Source organism: Chiloscyllium punctatum, chromosome 28 (genome assembly GCF_047496795.1).
Source record: "Chiloscyllium punctatum isolate Juve2018m chromosome 28, sChiPun1.3, whole genome shotgun sequence".
NCBI lineage: Eukaryota > Metazoa > Chordata > Chondrichthyes > Orectolobiformes > Hemiscylliidae > Chiloscyllium > Chiloscyllium punctatum.
In genome coordinates this window covers 14,008,508-14,034,449 of record NC_092766.1, presented here as the reverse complement: position 1 = coordinate 14,034,449, position 25,942 = coordinate 14,008,508, and the positions used below count along the sequence as shown (strand labels likewise).

General features: G+C 49.4%; 1 protein-coding gene across 1 annotated transcript; it reads right to left on the bottom strand.

Annotated features, from left to right (window-relative positions):
- Positions 1-9,935: 9,935 nt before the first annotated feature.
- On the bottom strand, positions 9,936-24,379 carry mllt11 (MLLT11 transcription factor 7 cofactor). The gene is made up of 2 exons (XM_072548948.1): positions 24,169-24,379; positions 9,936-10,294 (listed from the first exon to the last, which is right to left on the bottom strand). Exon 2 carries the CDS (start codon positions 10,270-10,272, stop codon positions 10,018-10,020), a length of 255 nt encoding a protein of 84 aa, XP_072405049.1. The 5' UTR covers positions 10,273-10,294; positions 24,169-24,379; the 3' UTR covers positions 9,936-10,017.
- Between the last annotated feature and the right edge of the window lie 1,563 nt (positions 24,380-25,942).

The following is a 25,942-nucleotide window of genomic DNA, read 5'->3' as shown; positions in this document are numbered from 1 at the left end:
GGTGTATTCCCCCTGGATTGCGCAGTATGAATATATCGCAGAAATGATTCCCTGTTTTCTCCATAAGTGGGATAGGCCCCTGCTGTGACCCACTGCCCGGGTCTGTTAATGACCACTTTCCAGTTTCAAACCACTCACTGCGTGGACAGCTTTCACCTCATGTTTGCTTCTTTGACTAATTTCTTTAACTACACCCCCTCTCATTCATGATCCTCTCGCCAAGTGTTGAGGGCCTTGGTGAATTGCTGCTGTGCATCACGTAGCTGGTACACAACTGTGATACGGATTGACATGGTGGCACGGTGGTTAGCAGCACTGCTGCCTACCGGCACCAGGGACCTGGGTTCAATTCCAACCTGCATGGGGTGACTGCACGGAGTTTGCATATTCTCCCCCTGCCCCCGTGTCTGTGTGTGTTTCCTCTGGGTGCTGTGGTTTCCTCCCAAGGTCCAGAGATGTGCCAGTTAGGTAAATTGGCTACACTAAATTGCCCCAGAGTGTCTAGGGATTTGCAGGTTAAGGTGGATCAGCCATGCCAAATTGTCTTGTAGTGCCCAGGGATGTGCACGTTAGGGTGGATTGGCCGTGCTAAATTGTCCCATAGTGCCCAGGGATGTGCAGGTTAGGGTGGATTGGCCATGCTAAATTGTCCCATAGAGCCCAGGGATGTGCAGGTTAGGGTGGATTGGCCATGCTAAATTGTCCCATAGTGTTCAGGGATGTGCAGGTTAGGGTGGATTGGCAATGCTAAATTGTCCCATAGAGCCCAGGGATGTGCAGGTTAGGGTGGATTGGCCATGCTAAATTGTCCCATAGTGCCCAGGGATGTGCAGGTTAGGGTGGATTGGCCATGCTAAATTGTCCCATAGTGTTCAGGGATGTGCAGGTTAGGGTGGATTGGCAATGCTAAATTGTCCCATAGTGCCCAGGGATGTGCAGGTTAGGGTGGATTGGCCATGCTAAATTGTCCCATAGTGTTCAGGGATGTGCAGGTTAGGGTGGATTGGCCATGCTAAATTGTCCCATAGAGCCCAGGGATGTGCAGGTTAGGGTGGGTTGGCCATGCTAAATTGTCCCATAGTGCCCAGGGATGTGCAGGTTAGGGTGGATTGGCCATGCTAAATTGTCCCATCGTGCCCAGGGATGTGCAGGTTAGGGGGGATTGGCCATGCTAAATTGTCCCATAGAGCCTGGGGATGTGCAGGTTAGGGTGGATTGGCCATGCTAAATTGTCCCATAGTGTTCAGGGATGTGCAGGTTAGGGTGGATTGGCCATGCTAAATTGTCCCATAGTGCCCAGGGATGTGCAGGTTAGGATGGATTGGCCATGCTAAATTGTCCCATAGTGCCCAGGGATGTGCAGGTTAGGGTGGATTGGCCATGCTAAATTGTCCCGTAGTGCCCAGGAATGTGCAGGTTAGGGTGGATTACCCATGGGAAATGTCGGGTTACAGGGATAGGGTGGGTCTGGTTGGGATGCTCTTCGGAAGGTCAATGTGGACTCGATGGGCCAAATGGCCTGCTTCCACATTGTGTGGATTCTTTGACTCTACCAACCTTGCAGTTCCTCTTTCAAAACACCAAAGCCCCTGACTTCTGTCATGAAAACAGAGCTTGTTGTGGGTGGAATCAGCACAAAAAACATTGGCAACACATCTTCCTTTTATTGAATGTTTCCCATTTCATTGGTCAGTTCAAATAAAGCAACAGCAAGTAACACACAACGGTATGTACGTTATCCCGTGAAATTCCCGATATTTCCTGATATCCCTGGATGTCACATTTTAGAAGTTTACGACAAAGGGAAGAATTCATAAGCATCGCCTCATGGTTGATGAGGGTGGTGAGTGACATTGGGTGTGGGTCTGAAGGCCACACTGTGCAGGTTGTCAGCTGGGGTCACAAGCCGCCATCTTGGGGTCATGTGGTCCCAGGCAGTAATGGCGGCCATGGAGTGTCAATTAAAGGCAAACACGACAACTTTGAGTCTTCACAAATTTCCTTCAAGCCGTGGACAGGGCCTGAATGACCCGAAATCTGTCTCCCGCTGCAGAGAAAATGGTGGGCGTTAAATGCTTTTCAGCAATAACGTGGCGTCATCACAGCCCTCTTACTGTTCCATAACTCCAAATAATTGGTCTCATGAGTCCTCACCCAACCCTTTACAACTTGTTGGGGGGGTGGTTGATGCCATCTCACGCCCCTTGGGAGTACAGTCAGCTCAGGCTGACTACCACTCTGCCAAGCGAGGGCAGGGAGATGGTGTTAAAGCCAATGTGAGAGCCCCCACCCATTTGGACATAGTTTGGACATTACAAATTTATGCCTCCCCCCCGCCCCGCCCCCGGCATGATGATGTCCTAGCCCCAAAAGGAAGCCATTGTCTCCCCCGCCTGCCCTTCCTTGTGAGTGAATAAGCAATCTGCTGCCAAAATGTATTCCCTCCAGCCGCCATTTACCAATTTTATTGTTCCAGTGGCACGTCCGATTACTTTTCCTGATGAAGTGCTGATGCTCACAACATCGACTCTCCTGCTCCATGAGATGCTGCCTGACCATCTGTGCTTTTCCAGCACCGCACTCTTCGATTCTGACCTCCAGCATCTGCAGTCCTCACTTTCTCCTACTTTCCCTCTAAGTCCCCCTCAGTAAGCCTTTCATGGGGCACGGACGTCACTGGCAAGGCTGGCGTTTGTCACCGAGTCATACAAACAGGCCCTTCGGCCCAACTCATCCATGCCAGCCAGGTTTCCTAAGCTGAACCGGTCCCGTTTGCCAGCATTTGGCCCAGGTGCCTCAAAACCTTTCCCATGTCATCCATCCTTCATTGACCTTTGACCTGAGTCAGGGGTCGTTTTGAGGGGCAAATAAGAGTCAACCCCACCGCTCTGGGCCCAGAGTCACTTGGAAGTAAGGATGACCGATTCCCCACCCCATGAGTGAACGCTGATGGGTTTTTACAATAACCATGGGTTATCTTACAGGTACAAGCACTCAGACTAGCTTTATATATGGTGGATTTATTAACCAAATTCAAATTGCAAGGGATTTGACTTCAAAGCATTAGCCCAGGCCTCTGGCTTACTACTCCAGGACTTTTACCTCCAAATCATGATTTAAAACACCTTTTTAAATCGATACATATAGAATCCTGCGCATGTGTTTTGCGTGCACTGTGGGGATGAAGGAACAGGGATTGAGACAAATGCAGAAGTTCACAGTTCTGGGAGATGGTTTCCAATCCAAAGCAGGTGGGACTCCTGGTTCAGAGGCAGGAAGACTGCCAGCGTGCCATAACAGCCTTTAATACCTCACCGAAAGCACCAACTGTTGGTCTGTAAATAATCCCTAAAGTCCCTGCAAAGCAGACTGGAAAGGGGGTCTTACAAACAGAGTCATAGAGTCAGACAGCATGGAAACGGAGACTTCATCCAATACATGGTGACCAGATCTCATCATAGTGACCAGATCTCACCAGATCCAAACAGATCTCATCATAGAATCCCTACAGTGTGGAAGGAGGCCGTTCAGCCCATCGAGTCCACACTGACCTTCTGAAGAGCAGCCCAACAAACTTAGTCCCATTTGCTAGCATTTGGCCCATATCCCTCTAAACCCTTCCTAATCATCTACCCATCCAGATGCCTTTTAAATGCTGTCTTTTGGACCAGCCTCCAACACTTCCTCTGGCAGCTCATTCCATACACGCACCACCCTCTGTGTGAAAAAGTTGCCCCTTAGGTCCCTTTTAAATCTTTCCCCTCTCATCTTAAACCTATGGCCTCTAGCTTTGGACTCCCCTAACTTAGGGGGATTAAAAAAAGACTATTGGCTATTCACCCTATCCAAGTCCCTCATGGTTTTATTGACGTCTATAAGGTCACCCCTCAGCCTCCGATGCTCCAGGGAAAACAGCCCCAGGCAGACAAAAAAAGAGGGGCAGGCAAGGATATCAGAAAGCCCAATGTGTATTAAAGGTCGCTGAGAGAGGACAATTCAGGCTGTAGGGTTGGGGAGGAATAAAGGAACAGGGGGGTTGAGGAATAACAGTTTGATCACAGTTTCAGCTAATGGCGGAAGCAGTTGGGAGGACGATTAAATCCTGAGATGCTCAAGAACTTCAAGTTCCTATTGTCTCTTTCCAATCTTTGTAGATGTACCATAGAAAGCGTTGTCTGTAGATGCATCACAGTATGGCAGCTGCTGTGCTCAGGACGGCAAAAAAAATTACAGAGAGTTGTGAACACAGCCCAGTCCACCATGCAAACCAAAGTCCTATTCACTGACTCCGTCTATACATCCCACTGCCTCGGGAAAGCATCCAACATAATCAAAGACCCCTCTCATCTTGGTAATACTCTCTTCAACCCAGAAGATGCAAAAGTTTGAAATCACATACTCACAGATTCAAGAAAGCTTCTTACCTTCTGTTAAGAATGGACCTCTTGTACATAAGAGTTGATCTTTCTCTGTAACATTTTGTTCTGCATTCTGTTCTATTACCCTGATGTACATATGTAATTCAAAGTTTGGGAGAAGATTTGTAGCTCGGGTGCGCGTTGTTGCGGTTCTGTTCGCCGAGCTAGGAATTTGTGTTGCAGACGTTTCGTCCCCTGTCTAGGTGACATCCTCAGTGCTTGGGGGCCTCCTGTGAAGCGCTTCTGTGCTGTTTCCTCCAGCATTTGTAGTGATTTGTACCTGCCGCTTCCGGTTGTCAGTTCCAGCTGTCCGCTGCAGTGGCCGGTATATTGGGTCCAGGTCAATGTGCTTATTGATTGAATCTGTGGATGAGTTCTCTGTTTGGCTTTTTTAGATTACTTACAGTGTGGAAACAGGCCCTTCGGCCCAACAAGTCCACACCGCCCCGCCGAAGCGTACCCACCCATACCCCTACATCTACATCGACCCCTTACCTGACACTATGGGCAATTTAGCATAGCCAATTCACCTGACCTGCACATCTTTGGACTGTGGGAGGAAACCGGAGCACCCAGAGGAAACCCACGCAGACACGGGGAGAATGTGCAAACTCCACACAGTCAGTCGCCTGAGGCGGGATATGAACCCGGGTCTCCGGCGCTGTGAGGCAGCAGTGCTAACCACTGTGCCACCGTGCCGCCCAGGATGGCTTGTCCTATAATAGTAGTGTTGTCCCAGTCGAACTCATGTTGCTTGTCATCTGAGTGTGCGGCTACTAAGGATAGCTGGTCGTGTCGTTTCGTGGCTAGTTGGTGTTCATGGATACGGATTGTTAGCTGTCTTCCTGTTTGTCCTATGTAGTGTTTTGTGCAGTCCTTCCATGGGATTTTGTACACTACATTGGTTTTGATCATGCTGGGTATCGGGTCCTTCGTCCTGGTGAGTTGTTGTCTGAGAGTGGCTGTTGGTTTGTGTGCTGTTATGAGTCCTAGTGGTCGCAGTAGTCTGGCTGTCAGTTCAGAAATGTTTTTGATGTATGATAGTGTGGCTAGTCCTTTGGGTTGTGGCATGTCCTCATTCCGTTGTCTTTCCCTTAGGCATCTGTTTATGAAATTGCTATTATCGGACAAGCCAAACAGAGAACAGCCAGGGAATTCCTAGAGGCATAGCACTCATCCACAGACTCTATCAACAAACACATCGACCTGGACCCAATATACCGACCACTGCAGCGGACAGCTGGAACTGACAACCGGAAGTGGCAGGTACAAACCACTATAAATGCCGGAGGAAAGATCACAGAAGCACTTCACAGGAGGCTCCCAAGCACTGAGGATGTCACCTAGACAGGGGACGAAACATCTGCAACACAAATTCCCAGCTCGGCGAACAGAACCTCAACGTACATATGTAGGATATGTCTGGATAGTACGCAAAACAATATCCCAATACATGCGACAATATACGAATAGGATGGCTTAAGAGGAATATGGACCAAATGCTGGCAAATGGAACTAGATTCTTGACTCAGAGAGTAGTAATGCTTTGCCTGCAATGGTAGTAAATTCGCCAAGTTTAAGTGCATTTAAGTCGTCATTGGACAGGCAAATGGACGTACATGGAATAGTGTAGGTGGGATGGGCTTCAGATTCTTATGACAGGGCGGCACAACATCGAGGGCCGAAGGGCCTGTACTGCGCTGTAATGTTCTATGATTTATCGAAGATATCAGGTCGGCGTGAACGAGTTGGACCAAAGGGTCTGTTTCCGTGCTGTGCACCTCTATGACTCTAAAAATAAAATCAAATCGACTCTTTCAGAGAGCAGGGTGTGTCTCCCCTCTGTGGACTGGGTCCTTGACATTGTACAGGTGAGAGTCTGCTCCCTGTGGAACCATGTCCTGGCAAAAGAGGGAGACGGATGAAGGGGGAAATAGTCCAGCAATTCCACCCCATAGTCCAACAGCAGATGGGGTGGAAAAACAACAACAGAAATTTGCTGGAGAAACTCAGCAGATCTGGCAGCATGTGTGGAGAGAGAAAGCAGAGTTAATGTTTCAGGTCCAAAGATCCTTCTTCAGAACTGGTGTTCCTGTAGTGTCCCAGAAGGCTTCAGATCTTTGAAATCGTGGTCAGCAGACCTGAGTCTCACGAAGGTCCATGTACCCGAGGTATACAACGATCAGATAATGGTACTTAACAGGATGGTAAGGTGGTGGTAGGACAGAGTGAGAGCGTTTCCACTTGTGGGAAAGGTCAAAACTCGGTGGGGAGGGATGCCCATTAATATAAGACGGTTGGTAATAAATCTAGGCAGGAATTCAGAAGAAACATCTTCACCCAGAGAGTGGGGAAAATGTGGGGTTTGCTGCCACAGGGAGGAGGGGGAGAATGGGGGACTCGCTGCCGTGCTGAGTGGGGGGGAGAATGGCAGACTCGCTCCCACGGGGAGTGGGGGGGGGTGAGAATGGGGGACTCACTCCCACGGGGAGTGGGGGGAGAATGGGGGACTCGCTCCCACGGGGAGTGGGGGGAGAATGGGGGACTCACTCCCACGGGGAGTGGGGGGAAGAATGGGGGACTCACTCCCATGGGGAGTGGGGGGAGAATGGGGGACTCACTCCCATGGGGAGAGTTCAAGGTGAACAGTAGCAATACAATGAAGGTGAAGAGTAGTAATAAATTGAAGGGTGGAAGCTAGATAAACATACAAAGTAGCCAGGGATAGGATAGGGAGATGCCGAGGTGACGGTGGGAGGAGGCTGAGGTGGAGCAGAAGATAGCAGCATGAACAGATGGGCTGAGTGGCCAGTTTCTGTTCCCTGTACCAAACCTTTGAGTAGCCAGAACCCGACAAATAAGCCAGTGCTCTGAAAGTAGGGCTACACTGATGTTTCCCAAACTCTGTTCCCACTCTCTGCATCCGGTAACATTTGAGCTTTTGCAAACCAATGTTAGCATTGACTGATCTGCTGCTACCTCTGCCTTCGTTTATTCCTTCACTTTGGCTTTTGGGTGGCCACCCCATGTTCAGTCTTGAACCATCGCTCTGTCCCATCAACCCCTGGGTACTAGTCACGAGGTCTTCTCTGGGATAACAGAACCCAGTGTCCCTCAGTTGCCTTATAAGTCAAATTCATTAAGAAAACGCATTCAATAAATACATTTAAGGCACCAAAAATGTCAAGCGAATAATTCACACGAACAAGACCCGCAAACGATTATTTCTGACATGCTAAACGTGACTTTATTCTGTTCCCAAGCTTGTTCCTCAACGAGGTGCCAAGTTGGTCCCTGTCTCTTCAAGGAGATGTGGGCCCCCTTTTGTCAGTTTTCTGGTGAGCATACCATGCGGCTGAGTGTGATAAATTAAGAACAGAGATTGTGGGGTGGGGAGCATTGCAATTGTGCATCTGCTTTGCGTCTCAACTGGGAGGGGGAAAGTTAGTCATCTAAGTTCTGTTGCGACACAGGGCACCCAGCCCCACCCCCGCCGCCCCCTCAATTTCCCGATCCCAGTGTTTTTGAAGCAAAAAAACATTTACCAACCAACACAACAGGGTGATGATGCCAAGGCTGACAGAGCGCCCTTTTCCATCTAAAGGCCATCTTGTCACAGATGTTCCCCCAACTTCTCCATTTAGAGTGACTCAGCACGGCAACGGGCCCTTCGGCCCCACTCTGGCCAGGTTTGCCAAACCGATGGGGACAGTGTTCGGGAGAGCTTTATTTTCAGTTTCAGCGCACAGAGTCGTACAGCAAGGAAACACCAACTCCTCCGCGCCGACCAGATATCCTCAATTAATCTGGCCCCATTTGTCAGCATTTGGCCCGTATCCCTCTAAACCCTTCCTATTCATGTCCTGATCCAGATGCATTTTAAATGTTGTACTGAGGGGGTGATCTCGATGAGATTTTTAAAAAAAAATTGTGCGCTGGACTTAGGGGAAAGTGAGGACTGCAGATGCTGGAGAATCCGAGTCCAGAGTGGCGCTGGAAAGGTGCAGCCAGTCCGGCAGCATCTGAGGAGCAGGAGAGTCGATGTTTTGGGCATAAGCCCCTCATGGATGTGCCAAACCCTAAGGGCAGTTAAAAAGTCAAGTCCATTGCTGCGGATCTGGAGCCACCTGGGACGGACCAGGTAAGAATGGCGGATTTCCTTCCCTGAAGGATATTAGTGAGCCTGACCAGTTAGATTAGTTGATTTTCTTTTTAACTCTAGATCTTTATCGAACTCAAATTTGACAGACTGACGTGGTGGGATTTGAACCCTGTGTGTTAAAGGATTCGATAAGATCGTTGGAAAGCAACTATGCCCTCGCGGGGTGTAGGAGAGCGGAGGGGGGGGGGCGGGGGGGGGCGGGGGGGGAGCAGTCCAAAACCATGAAAATTCAAACCAAGCCATTCAGGGCAAAACTATCCCTTTTCACCAAACCCATCCACATAAAGGCGGAGGGAGGAGCGTGGGTCAGTTGAAAGTATCAGAACTGAGATGCATGGAAGATGGATAGATCTTTATTAAGGGGCAGTTTAAGGGGGAGATTAAGGGGCAGTTGGGAGAGCGGACCATATTGATGGGAGTTTGGAAGTGGATCCATCATAATGGGACGAATGATTTTGTCCTGTTCCTCTGCCTTTAACAGACTATCGACAGACAACATCGCCAATCTGGTGACGGAGGGAGGGGAAATGGGTCCCTATTTTAGCAATGGGTTCACGATGCAGTGCTTAGAATCATAGAATCCCCACAGTGGGGAAACTCAGCCATTCGGCCCATCGATTCCACACCGACCCTCCAAAGAGGATCCCAGCCAGACCCACATCCCCTATCCCATAATCGTGCCTTTCCCAGGACCAATCTAACTAATCTGCACACTTCAGGCAATTTAGCATGGCCAATCCACCCTAACCTGCACATCCCTGGGCACTATGGGACAATTTAGCATGGCCAATCCACCCTAACCTGCACATCCCTGGGCACTATGGGACAATTTAGCATGGCCAATCCACCCTAACCTGCACATCCCTGGGCACTATGGGACAATTTCCCAAGGCCAATCCACCCTAACCTGCACATCCCTGGGCACTATGGGACAATTTAGCATGGCCAATCCACACTAACCTGCACATCTTTGGACTTTGGGAGGAAACCGGACCACCTGGGGGAAACCAACACACATATGGTTGAAGGAAGGGGTATGGAGAATGTGGAAACTCCACAGAGACAGTCGCCTGAGGGTGGAATCGAACCCAGGACTCTGGCGCTGTGAGGCGGCAGTGCTAACTATTGAGCAGCTGGGCCGCCCCCTGGCATTGGGCAAGTGCAATGGAAATGATGGGACAGTCCCGGAAAAGAGCCAGCGAACGGACAGAGGGCCAAATGGCCTCCTCCTGCTCTGCTTCGTCCCGACAAGAAGCTGAACAACTGAGCAGTGGAGGACATTACGCGCGGTGTGTTTTGAAGGGGCGATTGAAGGTGACAGGGACGCGTTGGCAGTAAAGCAAGTGATTCCTTCACACGTTCACGGTAAAGCTTTATGGATTCTGGGAAACAATACATTAGCAATTCTTTCACGGCGGCATTGGTCGGAGCGCTGACTCAGAGCAGTTCCAGGTCGAGGCCGCTGAAACTAGCGATGGGTTCCCGCCAAAAGTTGAAGGTGTTGTACTGGGCCAGTGCTCCGTCCTCCTCCTCCTCCTCCATGTCCCGTGAGCTGTGAGGCGTACTCTGGCCCCCGGCGCCAGACTCGGGCACGTTGAGCCCCAGCACCTCGATCTCGGAGATGTCCACCACGGGGATGGGGGTCCTCCAGAAGAGAAAGGAGTGAAACTGGCTGTTCAGGACGTCCAGCATCTTTGCACTGAAAAACAGGAAGCTAGGGGAGCAGGAATTGAGGAGGCGGGGGAGGGGAGGGGGGTGGAATTCACTCATAGTCAGTGATGCACTCACACCAAACGTCAACCTTACAGAACCGGCTTCGCTCTGAGACCCTAGGAGATAGGAGCAGAGCGAGGTCATTCAGCCCATCGGGACTCCTCCGCCCTTCATTGAGATCACAGCCAATCTGATCACCCTCAACTCCCACCTTCCCCCCATAACCTTCGGTCCCCTTCCTGATGAAAATTCTCAGCCTTGAACATACCCAGTGACTCAGACTCCCTGTGGTAGAGGTTTCCACACATAGACTCCCCATCAGAGAGAAGCCATTCCCTCCTCATCACTCTCTTCAGCGGGCCACCCCTTACACTGAGACGATGCCCCTCTGCTCCCAGACTCTCCCACACAAGGGGAAGCAACCTCTCCACGTCTCCCCCGAAAATTCTTGTCCGTTTCTCTAAGGCTGCCTCTCATTCTTCTACATCCCAATCAGTACAGGCCCCAAACCTACTCAACCTCACCATCCCCAGGATCAGCTGAGCGAACCTCCTCTGGACTGCCTCTGATGCCCAGTCCATCTTTCCTGAGATCAGGACACCAGAATGGTTGTGGGGGGTGCAAACAAGCACTCAGGGAGCAGTATACTGTAAAGAAGAGATTTGCATTTATATATAAAGCACCCGATCCACCATGGCAACAACTTGGCTGATGCGGCTCATTCTGGGAAAATTGAGACCGGTGCATGCATTGCAGCTCTGGGTGGGGGGGGGGTGGGGGCATGGGGTGGAGTGTCATGAGGGGGAAGTGCTAATCACAAGGCCCTATCTGCCCTCTATACTGGATGCAAAAGATAAGACCACCATTGAAGGAGTGTGAAAATAGACAAGTCCCCTGGGCCAGATGGGATCTATCCTAGGATCCTCTGGGAAGCAAGGGAAGAGATTGCCGAGCCTTTGGCATTGATCTTCAAATCATCATTGTCTACAGGAATAGTGCCTGAGGACTGGAGGATAGCAAATGTGATTCCCTTGTTCAAAAAGGGGAGTAGAGACAAGCATGGTAATTACAGACCAGCGAGTCTCACTTCAGTTGTTGGGAAAGTGTTGGAAAAGGTTATAAGAGATAGGATTTATAACCATCTAGAAAAGAATAATCTGATCAGGGGCAGTCAGCACGGTTTTGTGAAGGGTAGGTTGTGCCTAACGGATCTTATTGACTTTTTTGACAAAGTGACTAAACAGGTAGATGAGAGTAAACCGGTTGATGTGGTGTATATGGATTTCAGCAAGGCATTCGATAAGGTTCCCCACAGTAGGCTATTATACAAAATGCGGAGGAATGGGATTGTGGGAGATATGGCAGTTTGGATCAGTAATTGGCTTGCTGAAAGAAAACAGAGGGTTGTAGTTGATGGAACATGTTCATCTTGGTGTCCAGTTACTAGCGGCGTACCACAAGGGTCAGTGTTGGGTCCACTGCTGTTCGTCATTTTTATAAATGACCTGGATGAGAGCTTAGAAGGGTGGCTTAGTATATTTGCGGACGACACTAAGGTCGGTGGGGATGTGGATAGTGACGAAGGATGTAGTAGATTGCAGAGAGACATAGATAGGATGCAGAGCTGGGCTGAGAGGTGGCAAATGGAGTTTAATGTGGACAAGTGTGAGGTGATACACTTTGGACGGAGTAATCGGAATTCAAAGAAATAGGCTAATGGTAAGATTCTTGGGAGTGCAGATGAGCAGAGAGATCATAGTGTCCATGTACACAGATCCCTGAAAGTTGCCACCCAGATTGACAGGGTTGTTAAGAAGGCATACAGTGTCTTGGCCTTTATTAATAGAGGGATTGAGTTCCGGAACCAGGAGGTTATGCTGCAGCTGTACAAAGCTCTGGTACGGACACACTTGGAGTATTGTGTACAGTTCTGGTCACCGCATTATAAGAAGGATGTGGAAGGTTTGGAAAGGGCGCAGAGGAGATTTACTAGGATGTTGCCTGGTATGGAAGGAAGGTCTTATGAGGAAAGACTGAGGGCCTTGAGGCTGTTCTCGTTAGAGAGAAGAAGGTTGAGAGGTGACTTAATAGAGACATACAAGATAATCAGAGGGTTCGATAGGGTGGACAGGGAGAGCCTTTTTCCAAGTATGGGGACTGCAAACACGAGGGGACACAACTTTAAAGAGAGGGGGGATAAGTATAAGACAGATGTCAGAAGTAGTTTCTTTACTCAGAGAGTAGTAAGGGTATGGAATGCTTTGCCTGCAACGGTAGTAGATTCACCAAGTTTAAGTGCATTTAAGTCGTCATTGGACAGGCAAATGGGGACGTACATTGAATAGTGTAGGTGGGATGGGCTTCAGATTCTTATGACAGGGCAGCACAACATCGAGGGCCGAAGGGCCTGTACCGGGCTGTAATGTTCTATGTTCTATAAGAGGGGAGCATATAGGTGTTCGGGGTGGGTGGGGGGGAGGTGAGTGGGTTCCCCGCCCCCCCCAGACCCTGCAGCCTATATTCATCTGCAGAGTACGTTACCTCAGAGTACAACGGGATCTTGATCAGATGGGCCAATGGGCCGAGAAGTGTCAGATGGAGTTTAATTTAGATAAATGCGAGGTGCTGCATTTTGGAAAGGCGAATCTTAGCAGGACTTATACACTTAATGGTTAGGTCCAGAGGCTGAACAAAGACACCTTGGAGTGCAGGTTCATAGCTCCTGGAGTCGCAGGTAGATAGGATAGTGAAGAAGGCGTTTGGTATGCTTTCCTTTATTGGTCAGAGCATTGAGTACAGGAGTTAGGGGGATATGTTGTGCCTGTACAGGACATTGGTTAGGCCACTGTTGGAATATTCTGTGCAATTTTGCTTTAGGAAGGATGTTGCGAAAGTTGAAAGGGTTCAGAAAAGATGTTGCCAGGGTCAGAGGGTTTGAGCTATAGGGAGAGGCTGAAAAGGCTGGAACTGTTTTCCCTGGAGCGTTGGAGGCTGAGGGGTGACCTTTTTAAGGTTTATAAAATTATGAGGGGCACGGAGAGAGTGAATACACAAGGTCTTTTCCCTGGTGTGGGGGAGTTCAGAACTACAGGGCATAGGTTTAGGGTGAGAGGGGAAAGATTTAAAGGGACGTTAGGAGCGACATTTTCTTGCAGAGGGTGGTACGTGTATGGAATGAGTTGCCAGAGGAAGTGGTGGAGGCTTTTAAATTACAATATTTAAAAGGCATCTGATGGATATATGAAATAGGAAGGGTTTTGAGGGATATGGGCTAAGTACTGGCAAATGGGCCTAGATTAATTTAGGATATCTGGTTGGCATGGACGAGTTGGAATGAAGGGTCTGTTTTCCGTGCTGTACATCTCTATGATTCTGTGACTCTATGTACAGGTTAGGGTGGATTGGCCATGCTAAATTACCATAGTGCCCAGGGATGTGCAGGTTAGGGTGGATTGGCCATGCTAAATTACCATAGTGCCCAGGGATGTGCAGGTTAGGGTGGATTGGCCATGCTAAATTACCATAGTGCCCAGGGATGTGCAGGTTAGGGTGGATTGGCTATGCTAAATTACCATAGTGCCCAGGGATGTGCAGGTAAGGGTGGATTGGCCATGCTAAATTACCATAGTGCCCAGGGATGTGCAGGTTAGGGTGGATTGGCTATGCTAAATTACCATAGTGCCCAGGGATGTGCAGGTTAGGGTGGATTGGCCATGCTAAATTACCATAGTGCCCAGGGATGTGCAGGTTAGGGTGGAGTGGCCATTTTAAATTGTCCCATAGTGTCCAGGGATGTGCAGGTTAGGGTGGGTTGGCCATGCTAAATTGACCCAAGTGTCCAGGGATATGCAGGTTGGGTGGATTGGCCATGCTAAATTGTCCCATAGTGCCCAGGGATGTGCAGGTTAGGGTGGATTGGCCATGCTAAATTGTCCCATAGTGCCCAGGGATGTGCAGGTTAGGGTGGATTGGCCATGCTAAATTGTCCCATAGTGCCCAAGGATGTGCAGGTTAGGGTGGGTTGGCCATGCTAAATTGTCCCATAGTGTCCAGGGCTGTTTAGGTTAGGGTGGATTGGCCATGGGAAATTGCCCCATAATGTCCAGGGATGTGCAGGTTAGGGTGGATTGGCCATGGGAAATTGTCCCATAGTGCTCAGGGATGTGCAGGTTAGGGTGGATTAGCCATGGGAAATTGTCCCACAGTGTCCAGGGATGTGCAGGTTAGGGTGGATTAGCCAGGGGAAATCCAGGATGACAGGGATAGTGGGGTGGGTCCAAGTGGGGTGCTCTCTGAATGGTCATTATGGACTCAGTGGGATGAAAATGGGATTTGGAACCTTGGCCTAGGCTTGCTTTTGGATTCATAGACCAGTCATGTTGCCCCGAAGCCCCCATTTATCCAACAGCTTAGTTTTTCTGGAATAATCTCAAAGGGTATCGGGCAGAAAGCAGGAACAGGGGACTGATTTAGATGATTAGTCATGATAGTATTGAGGGGCAGAGTGGGTTCGAAGGGAAGAATGGCCTACTCCTGTTGACTATGATTCTATTACCAGGACCCGAGGACCCCGATAAAGGTCGGCCTGGCAACACCAGGACTGAGAAAATAAATTACGATGACTCACTCACTCCCATTGAATTATTTGTTGTCTTTTATTCTCTGCAGATACTCCCATATTTTTCAGTAGTTATGTTCTTTTCTCTGTTTTGAAATCATTTTCCTCTGCACGGCTCCTACCTTGGGAATTCTGCAGGAAGAATGGCAGTGCAGCGCAATTCCTTTGATAAGGAATTATTTATTTCTGATGTAAAGCAGGAACAATGCTGATTGTATGAACTGGCCAGTGTCCAGGCAAAACCACCAGCTGGGGTCCCCCTTTGCTTGCCAGGGGTCAGCACGGAGATCCGGCCTCAGCGTTGTGAACCCTGGTTGTCTGGGATCGTAGCACGCAAAACAGGCCATTCGGACCCTCTGTGTGCACCAGCTTCCTCCCAACGGCATCTCTATTACCTCCCCTTCACCCAATCCTTCTCTCTATCTCCTGCTCCCCCATGCAATATATCTCTGCTAATTGTGGAAGCAACTCCCCCGTTCACCCATTCTCCCTCCAACTCCCCGTGGGAGCGAGTCCCCCATTATCCCCCCAACTCCCTGTGGGAGCAAGTCCCCCACTCCTCGTAGGATTGTGTCCCCCACAGCCCTCCCCCCCCATTCTCTGACTTAATGGTGGTGGATATGCCAATTGGCCTACTCCCCATTTTGGTCTGCTTCCCCACATCATACTTTATGATGGTGGGGAAGTCACACTGCAGTAGAAGTACATCCCAATAATCGTTCTCCATTGTCTCCTTGCCTCCCCCACCCATCGCCGAGTGGAAGTATATTTGAATGCAGAGCTCTTTTCTCGGTCTCACTGCATTTAGATATAAACAGGATGAGAACACGCCTGGAGCATTGTCTGATTTAGTGCAACAAAGGTTGGCCCAACTAATTCCTGAGACTGAGAGATTGCCTTATTAGGAAAGACCAGATCAACTGGATCTCTGCTGTCTGGAGATCAGTGGAACGAGATGGGATCTCAAAATGGATTCCTTACAGGTTCTGCGGAAGGGTCATTATCGGAGTCAAAACATGGGACTGCTTTCTCCACCTCAGGCCTGTTGCATTTCTCCAACGTTTTCAGAATTCTTACCAGACGGGATGGGACAGACACAGAAAGGGTAGAGTCATACAGCATGGAAACAGGCCCTTTGCTCCAAGCTGGCCAGATTTCCCAAACTAAACTAATCCCACCTTGCCTGCCCGTACCCCTTGAAACCTTCCTTAGTCTTTTAAATGTTGTAACTGTACCCACGCCCACCACCTCCTCTGGCACACACTCCATCCTCTGGGTGAAAACATTGTCTCTCGGGTCCTTTTTGATGACTTCCCCCAGACAGTGGGGGGAATTTTGAATTGGGGTCACAGTCCCACACCATGGGGCTGAGATAAGGAGAAATGTCTTCACTCAGAAAGTGTGGGGGAACTTTTGGAAATCTCTGCCACAGAATTTCAGCCATTGAATATATTCGAGATGGTGATGGAGGGAAAGGTATGGTGCAGGTGAATAGTAGATTTACTTAGATTCCCTATAGTATGGAAGCAGGCCATTTGGCCCAACAAGCCCACCACTGACCCTCTGAAGAGTAACCTACCCTACATTTACCCCTGACCAATGACACCTAACACTATGGGCAATTTAGCATGGCTAATTCACCTGACCTGCACATCCTTGGACTGTGGGAGGAAACCCACACAGACACGGGGAGAATGTGCACACTACACACCCGAGGCAGGGATCGAACCCAGGTCCCTGGTGCTGTGAGGCAGCAGTGCTAACTCACTGAGTCACCATGCCTCCTGATCTCAGCAAAGGCTTTGAAATCCTGACCGACTTCCCTCCTGCTCAGAAAGTGAAATGAGGCAGAGTGCCTTATAAAAGGTTACAGATCTGTGCTGGGAAGAGAAATTCTGACGAGGGAGAATAAAAATGTGGATGGTCAGCCTTCTGTATTTGCAGCGAGCAGTTGTCAGTCCCAGTAATATATTTGTGACTCAGTCACTGGTCAGGACTTGGATTTGGCATCTCTGCCTGGGCAATACCAGATGGTGCCCTCATTACATTGGGGGAAGCGACATAGAACATAGAACATAGAACATTACAGCGCAGTACAGGCCCTTCGGCCCTCGATGTTGCGCCGATCCAAGCCCACCTAACCTACACTAAGCCACTATCCTGCATATACCTATCCAATGCCCGCTTAAATACCCATAAAGAGGGAGAGTCCACTACTGCTACTGGCAGGGCATTCCATGAATTCACGACTCGCTGAGTGAAGAACCTACCCCTAACATCAGTCCTATATCTACCCCCCCCTTAATTTAAAGCTATGCCCCCTTGTAATAGCTGACTCCATACATGGAAAAAGGTTCTCACTGTCAACCCTATCTAACCCCCTAATCATCTTGTACACCTCTATCAAGTCACCCCTAAACCTTCTTTTCTCCGATGAAAACAACCCCAAGTGCCTCAGCCTTTCCTCATAGGATCTTCCTACCATACCAGGCAACATCCTGGTAAACTTCCTCTGCACCCGTTCTAGTGCCTCCACATCCTTCCTATACATCTGTCTCTCATGGGTCTGAGTTTTACAAGGTGAAAATAGGACCATGAGAAATGGAACTGGAGTAGGCCATTCGGCCCCTCGAGCCTGTTCCACATTCAATAGGATCGTGATCTTTCCTGCCCCTTATCCCTGTAACCCTTGATTTCCAACTGATGACAAATCTATCTCAGCCTTAAATACGCAGGATCAGAAAGCACACAGTTTATAGTCCACCCATTTATTTGAAATCACAAGCTGACAAAGGAGCTACGCTCAAGAGCTTGTGATTTCTAATAAACCTGTTGGACTATAACCTGGTGTCATGTGACGTCTGACCTTGTCCACCCTAGTACAACACCAGCACCTCCACATCTTCAATATACACAAGGACTCCGCCCCCACAGCTCTCTGTGGCAAGGACTTCCAAAGACTCTCAACCTCCTGAGAGAAGAAATTCCTCCTCATCTCAGTCTCAGATTGGTGCCCCTTTGTTCTGAGAGTGTGTCCTCTGGTCCTAGACCCTCCCGTGAGGGGAAACATCCTCTCAGCATTGACCCTGTCAAGCCCCTTAAGAATCGGGGTGGCATGGTGGCTCAGTGGTTAGCACTACTGCCTCACAGCGCCAGGGACCTGGGTTCAGTTCCTGCCTTGGGCACCTGTCTGTGTGGAGTTTGCACATTCTCCCCGTGTCTGCGTGGGTTTCCTCCAAGTGCTCTGGTTTCCTCCCACAATCCAAAAATGTGCAGGTTGGGTGAATTGGCCACGCTAAATTACCCCATAGTGCTAGGTGCATTAGTCAGAGGTAAATATAGAGTAGGGAAGTGGGTCTGGGTGGGGTTACTCTTCGGAGGGTCGGTGTGGACTTGTTGGGCCGAATGGCCTGTTTCTATACTGTAGGGAATCTAATCTCCATAATGCTGGGTGCATTTCATTCTATGACTATATAAACATATAAACTATTGATTCAGACCAAATCAACTATTGACACTTAAAAAGACAATCTTTATAAATTTGCCCATCTGGCTAACTGCAGCATCTCTTTCTGTCATAGGATCCAGTGAATAAAAGCGCGGAACAAACATCATGCCTCACGATAAGATGATTAGATTGGATTCCCTACAGTGTGGAAACAGGCCCTTCGGCCCAACAAGTCCAAACCGACCCTCCGGAGAGTAACCCACCCAGACCCATTTCCCTCTGACTAATGCACCTAACACTGTGGGCAATTTGGCATGGCCAATTCACCCTGACCTGCGGAGCACCCAGAGGAGACCCAGCTTGGGTTGGGGTTATTTCTGAAGTATATTTGTATTCTTATCCACATTAGTACCTATCTGGAAGCAGTCTTCACTTTCCAAAGCTGCTTAGATTGAAGGATTTTGTCAATGGTTTGGAAAATTACAAATCTATCTCCACGATTTAAGAAGGCATTTCGGATAGGAACTTCAATAGGAAAGGTTTGGAGGGATATGGGCCAATCGCAGGCAATTGAAAAACTTGGTCAGTGTGGATGTATTGCACTGAAGGGTCTGTATAGCTATTGCTCGCCTTCATTGGTCAGTGCATTGAGTATGGGAGTTGAGATGTCACACGTTGCGGCTGTACAGGACATTGATAAGGCCACTTCTGGAATACTGCATTCAATTCTGGTCTCTCTGCTATAGGAAAGATGTTCTTAAACTTGAGAGGCTGCAGAAAGATTTGCAACGATGTTGCTGGGGTTGGAGGGAGAGACTGAGACTACTTTCCCAGGAGTGTCAGGAGTTGGGGGGGTGACCTTACAATCACGAGGGGCATGGATAGGATGAATACCCTGGGATTTTTTCCCCAGGTTGGAGTAGTCCAAAGCTAGAGGGACTAGGTTTAATAAAAACCAAACTGCAGATGCTGGAAATCATTAACAAAAACAGAAATTGCTGGAAAAGTTCAGCAGGTTTGGCAGCATTCGTGGAGACAAATCACAGTTCGTGATTCGAGTCCAGTGATCCTTCCTCAGAACTCCTTAGGTATAGGTTTAAGGTGAGCGAGGAAAGATTTTAAAAGGACCAGAGGGTGCTGTGTGTATGGAATGAGCTACCAAAGGTGGGTACTGTCGGAGGGTCAGTGCTGAGGGAGTAGGCAATGTCGGATTGTCAGTGCTGACTGACTGGGTGCTGTCAGAGGGTCAGTGCTGAGGGAGCATCGTACTGTGGGAGGGTCAGTGCTGAGGGAGTGGGCACTGTCAGACGGTCAGTGCTGAAGGAGCAGGCACTATCAGAAGGTTAGCACTGAGGGAGCAGACAATGTCAGAGGGTCAGTGCTGCACTGTCAAAGGGTCAGCACTGAGGTAGCGCCACACTGTCAGAGATCAGCACTAAGGGAACAGGCACTGTCAGAGGGTTAGCACTGAGGGAGCGGGCACCATTGGAGGGTCAGTGCTGAGGTAGCGCCACACTGTCAGAGAGTCACCGCTAAGGGAACAGGCACTGTCAGAGGGTTAGCACTGGGGGAGCAGGCACTGTTGGATGGTCAGTGCTGAGGGAGCGGACACTATCAGAAGGTCAACACTGAGGGACTCTGCACTGTTGGATAGTAATGCTGAAGGAATGCCGCACTGTAGGAAGTGCCATCTTTTAGATATCACATAAGCCTTTGAGGCGGAGATTAAGAATTGCTCTCCCCTGCCCCCCCCCCCCCCCCCCCCCCCCCCAATACCCCTGATCCTGGTGTGAGCTGACATCTCCCCTCAATATAATCCAAGTGAGAAGACTTTTGATTGGCCAAGAATGGTGGGTTGCTAAACCAGTGGAAGGAGACTGGGACCTAGCTCTGGTCAACAGGGAGCCTTCCACCATCTTCTCTTTCTCCCAATCCTTTGGTGGGCTGCAGGCATTGCTGGCAAAGTCATGTTTGTTGACCATTAACCGAGTGGTGGGCCAACGCTGGAGGGTGGTTAAGAGAGAACCCCATCGCTGTCTGGGGTCTGGAGTTATGTGTAGGTCCAGACTTGGGTAAGGACAGCAGATTCCTTTTCCCAGTTAGTGAACCCATTGGGGTCTGTAACCACAATCGATGATTGTTGTCATGGTCACCATCACCGAGACTAGTTTCATAGATATTTTCCAATTGTTATTTTCTGGACCAAATGGGGGTTGAATCTGGGTCTCTTGGGCCAGAGGTTGGCTCACTACCACTGCACCACAAGAGGCCTAAAGCCTAGCTTTATCATTATTTTTCCTAACCAGGTTTTTCAGAGGTTCCTGATGAAGGGCTTATTCTCCTGCTCCTCGGATGCTGCCTGACCTGCTGTGCTTTTCCAGCACCACACTCACAACACTGTTCAGAGGTTATGACATGCCTCTAGAACAGAGGGGACTTGAACTGAGGCCTCTTAGGTCAGAGGTAGGGGCATTGTCACTGCACCACTGGAGACAGAGATTGTATTTACAGGGTGACCATTGTAACTGCGGAATTGGTTTCCGAGGTTTCAGTTATCCACGGTTTGTCACGTTACATGGAACATTCTAGAACCATGAACCAGGGGGCTGCCGACGAGGTAATTTTTCCATTTAAAAGAGTGGGGTTTGCCACAATCCGTGTTTTGGGCATCCATGTTAGGCCTTAGAATGTATCCCCTGTGGATACGGGGTGGGTGGGAGGTGGGGAGCTACTGCATATTTTTTCTTCTACCTAGAAGTGTTATCACATGTAACTGCAAGAACGTCCCATCACGATTGCAGTGGAAGAGGAGTTAGATATACATATAGAATCCCTACAGTGGCGAAACAGGCCCTTCAGCCCAACAGGTCCACACTAACCCTCTAAACAGTAACCCACCCAGACCCATTCCCCTCTGCTCTACATTTACCCCAGACCTAATACACCTAACCTACATATCCCTGAATACTATGGGCAATTTAGCATGACCAATTCACCTGACCTGCACATAGAGTCACAGAGATGTACAGCATGGAAACAGACCCTTCAATCCAACCCGTCCATGCTGACCAGATATCCCAACCCAATCTAGTCCCACCTGCCAGCACCCAGCCCATATCCCTCCAAACCCTTCCTATTCATATACCCATCCAGATGCCTCTTAAATGTTGCAATTGTACCAGCCTCCACCACATCCTCTGGCAGCTCATTCCATACACATACCACCCTCCCTGTGAAAAAGTTGCCCCTTAGGTCTCTTTTATATCTTTCCCCTCTCACCCTAAACCTATGCCCTCTAGTTGTGGATTCCCCGACCGCAGGGAAAAGACTTTGCCTATTTATCCTATCCATGCCCCTCATAATTTTGTAAACCTCTATAAAGGTCACCCCTCAGCCTCCGACGCTCCAGGGAAAACAGCCCCAGCCTGTTCAGCATTCTGGGAGGAAACCAGAGGGAATCCACACAGACATGGGGAGGATGTGCAAACTCCACACAGACAGGAATTGAACCCGGGTCCCTGGCGCTGTGAGGCAACAATGCTAACCACTGAGCCACCGTGCCGCCCCTTGGGGAGAGCGGAAAAGGACTACACCAAAATGGATTTGATGGGGGGAAATAAGGCACTGTATCCCCATCTATCTAAAGGGGGTTGATGAACACCACGTGCTCCTTCTCCCAGGGATGTAACCGCAGAGGAGGAGGACAGGCAAGCTGCAGTCCACAGCCTACTGTTTATAGCCAGCCTGGCTAGCCCTCCTCCAATCTGCCCACACCCCTCCCACACCCGTCTGTGCTGGATGACCAAAGGAGCGTGGGGCTGAAATACGACCTGAAACGCAACAAAAGATTCTAAACAGGCGGTCCCAAACGGCCGCGACAAAGAGAGGCTTTGTGTTGCTGATTCTAACTGCGTCAGATGATTCGGTTTCACATTAGGGGTGGCACGGTGGCTCAGTGGTTAGCACTGCTGCCTCACAGCGCCAGGGACCTGGGTTCAACTCCTGCCTCGGGGTGACTGTCTGTGTGGAGTTTGCACATTCTCCCCGTGTCTGTGTGGGTTTCCTCCGGGTGCTTCGGTTTCCTCCCACAGTCACAAAGATGTGCAGGTTAGGGTGAATTGGCCGTGCTAAATTGGCCGTAGTGTTAGCCGCATTAGTAAGGGGGAACGGGTCTGGGTGGGTTGCTCTTCGGAGGGTCAGTATGGACCGGTTGGGCCAAAGGGCCTGTTTCCACACTGTAGACAATCTAATCTAATCACTGTAGACAATCAATCAATCTAATTTGTCCGCTAATGAAGTCTGCCCACTCACATGCAGGATATTTGAATAGTCAATTACGTTTAATGAGTATTGGGACACCCTGCTAGAGGAAGGACATTGTGAAACCTGAAAGGGTACAGCAAAGATTTACAAGAAGATTGGAGGGTTTGAGCTGCAGGAAGAGGCTGAACAGGCCGGGGCGATCTTCCTTGGAACAGGAGGCCGGGGAGGGGGGGGCCTTAAGAGGTTGACACAATCACAAGGGGCATGGGTAGGGTGAAGAGTCAAGGTTCGTTTCACCAGGGTGAGTCCAGAAGTTAGAGGATACACGATTAGGGTGAGAGGGGAAAGATTGAACAGGGACCTGAGCTGCAACCTGTTCATGCAGAGGGTGGTGCGTGTATGGAATGAGCTGCCAGAGGAAGTGGGGGTGCACACAGAGGGTGGTGCGTGTATGGAATGAGCTGCCAGAGGAAGTGGGGGTGCACACAGAGGGTGGTGCGTGTATGGAATGAGCTGCCAGATGAAGTCGGGGGTGGAGGCTAGTACATTTAAAAGGCAGCTGGATGGGTATATGAGCAGGAAGGGTTTAGAGGGATACGGGCCAAATGCCGGCAAATGGGACTGGATTAGGTTAGGATATCTGATCAGCATGGACAAGTTGGACTGAAGGGTCTGTGTCTGTGCTCTACGGCTATATTCCATGTCGATTAATTAGCAAACCGCATTTAATTCATCCTCTGTGCTACGCACTCTCAGTAAGGGATGCTCAATTTAGATCTCGACACACGTTCCAGATTCATCTCTGAAGGGATAACTGAGCTAGGCAGACTGTGTCGTTGGTGGGGTTTGCTAGAAGAGCTGAATGACCAGCAGAAATGATCACCACCTTCCCAGCTGATTCTGGGCTGCGAATGCTTTCAGCAGCTGCTGTTTCAGCTCTCAGATTAAATCGTCCACAATGCTGAAAATAATTTGGCTAACGCCCCACCCAGCCCCCCTGCAATCCCTTCTCTCCCCTGTGCTCTTCAGCAGTGTCTCGGAGAGAGATTTTACATCGTCTGCGAGATATTACAATGAAAGGTGTGCCCCACCCTCGAGAAGCACTTGCAACAATTCTGCAGCAAGTCTGCTGACAGAGTCTGGGAAAGATGACCTCTTCACTAGCCTCTGGCATCTTCCTGAAGAGATGCCCAATTTAGGCCACACATTCACACACACAGACAAATCCCAAATCTGTCTCTGAATTCCATTTGACCCAGGAATAGATATAAACAAAAATAGATCAGGGAAATTTGAAGACAATACTCAAAAATATTCCACTTTTCACAAAATAAATATTTTCTTGCTAATTTTTCCCGCAGCTAATAAATCAGCACAATTTTTAAAGAAAATGTTTTGAAATGCTGTTTTAACCATCCACTTTTAAGATGAACGCCAGTCTCCAGATATACTAAGCGATGACAGCGCAGGTAAATATTAAATATTTGAGGTGTCGCTGGGAGGAAAGTAAATAACAATCTGGGAGGAAAATGAGACAGATACTGACCTTATCCGGGAAAAAAAAAGGTGTCGCTCTCCAGGAGACACTGCCTTGGACGGCTGAAGGGAGGTCTTTGTATGTGTCTGTGAGGAGCAGTGTGTGTGTGTGTCTGTATATGAGAGAGAGAGTCAGCTTCGAGATGCTGTCCCCACCCCCTTCAGGCAGGAGACCTCTCTCTACTGCAATGCAGCAGATGCTGGCTGGAACAGTTCACGCCTGAGTTATTCCATCAAGAGCAGCGCCCCAGCTGCCTGCCTTTGTCTCCAGCTGCCTCCTCCCTTTCCATTGGACCTCTCCGATGCTCCCAAGGCTCACGCCCAGAGACAATGGAATACGCAGCCCAGCGAGGCAACAGTGTTAGGGCAGAGGCTGCACAGGGCAGACTAGGATGTTTTGGGTGGAGGGAGACGGATTCAGGTACAAGGAGCACAATGTTGGAGTGCAGAGCAGACTCAGAATGCATCTGCTCTGACAATGAAATGTTCTTCTGTCTTTGTAACAAACCGGTGTTTGAGCCAGCACTGCATCCCGAAAACGATTTTCAATCATATCCGAACTCCGGATGAGACACCAAAGCAGCGTCACCCAATTCCTACGGGGTGGAAGGAGGCCGTTCGGCCCATCATTGCCTGCCCCGGCCCTTCAAGCGAGCATGGTGACCTCCATGCCCGTCTCCTGCCAATTTCCCACACGCTTGCCACGCTGTCTCCACCCAGACAACCGTCCAATGCCCCTCTTGATGCCTCCATCACATCTCCAGGCAGTGTATTGCCAGGTCCTAAGCCCCTTGTGGTCTTACCAGTGGACAGCTAATCCAGAGCCCCAGGTAACATGCTAGGGACCCGGGTTTGAACCCCACTTTGGCAGATTGAATTCAATAAAAATTTTGAATCGAGAGTCTAATGATGACCATGAATCCATTGTTGGAAAAAAATACCCCATCTTGTTCACTAATGTCCTTCAAGGAAGGAAATTGCTATCCTTACCAGGTCTGGCCTACATGTGACTCCAGACTCCAAACATGTGGTTGATCCATAACTGCCCTCTGGGCAATTAGGGATGGGTAATAAATGCTGGCCCTTCCAGTGACAGCCACAGAGTCATGACATTGTACAGCACAGAAACAGACCCTTCGGTCCAACTCGTCCATGCCAACCAGATATCCTAAACAAATCTCGTCCCATCTTGCCAGCACTTGGTACATATCCCTCTAAACCCTTCCTATTTATGTACCCATATAGATGCCTTTTAAATGGTGCAATTGTACCAGCCTCCTCCACTTCCTCTGGCAGCTCATTCCATACATGCACTACCCTCTGCGTGAAAACGTTGCCCCAGGTCCCTTTTAAATCTTTCCCCTCTCACCTTAAATCTGTGCCCTCTGGTTTTGGACTCCCCTACCCTAGGGAAAAAGACAATTCACCTCCAGTTAAAAAGCAAAGCAGGATGCCCGAGTATGAATTTTGTTGGATCTTGCTGTGTACAAATCAGCTGCCCAACTTGATGACAATGTTCCGCTTCACAAAGTACTTCCTTGGCTTAAGGGTGGCCCAAATGTGAATCGGTACATCTTCTGTTTTCCAGACTCCCAACAGCCTCCCGGTGTTGAAACCCAATGACCCCGTTCGGTGGGGTATTGTCAGTTTTGAGTCTCTCTTCCATCCAATACTGCTCGGGCGAGGTTGTTCACAAACAGCATCTTACCATTGGCTGTGATGGGAAACCTGGGGTCTTGTACCTGGTACATTACCCAGCAGGTGGCACATAGAATCATAGAGTC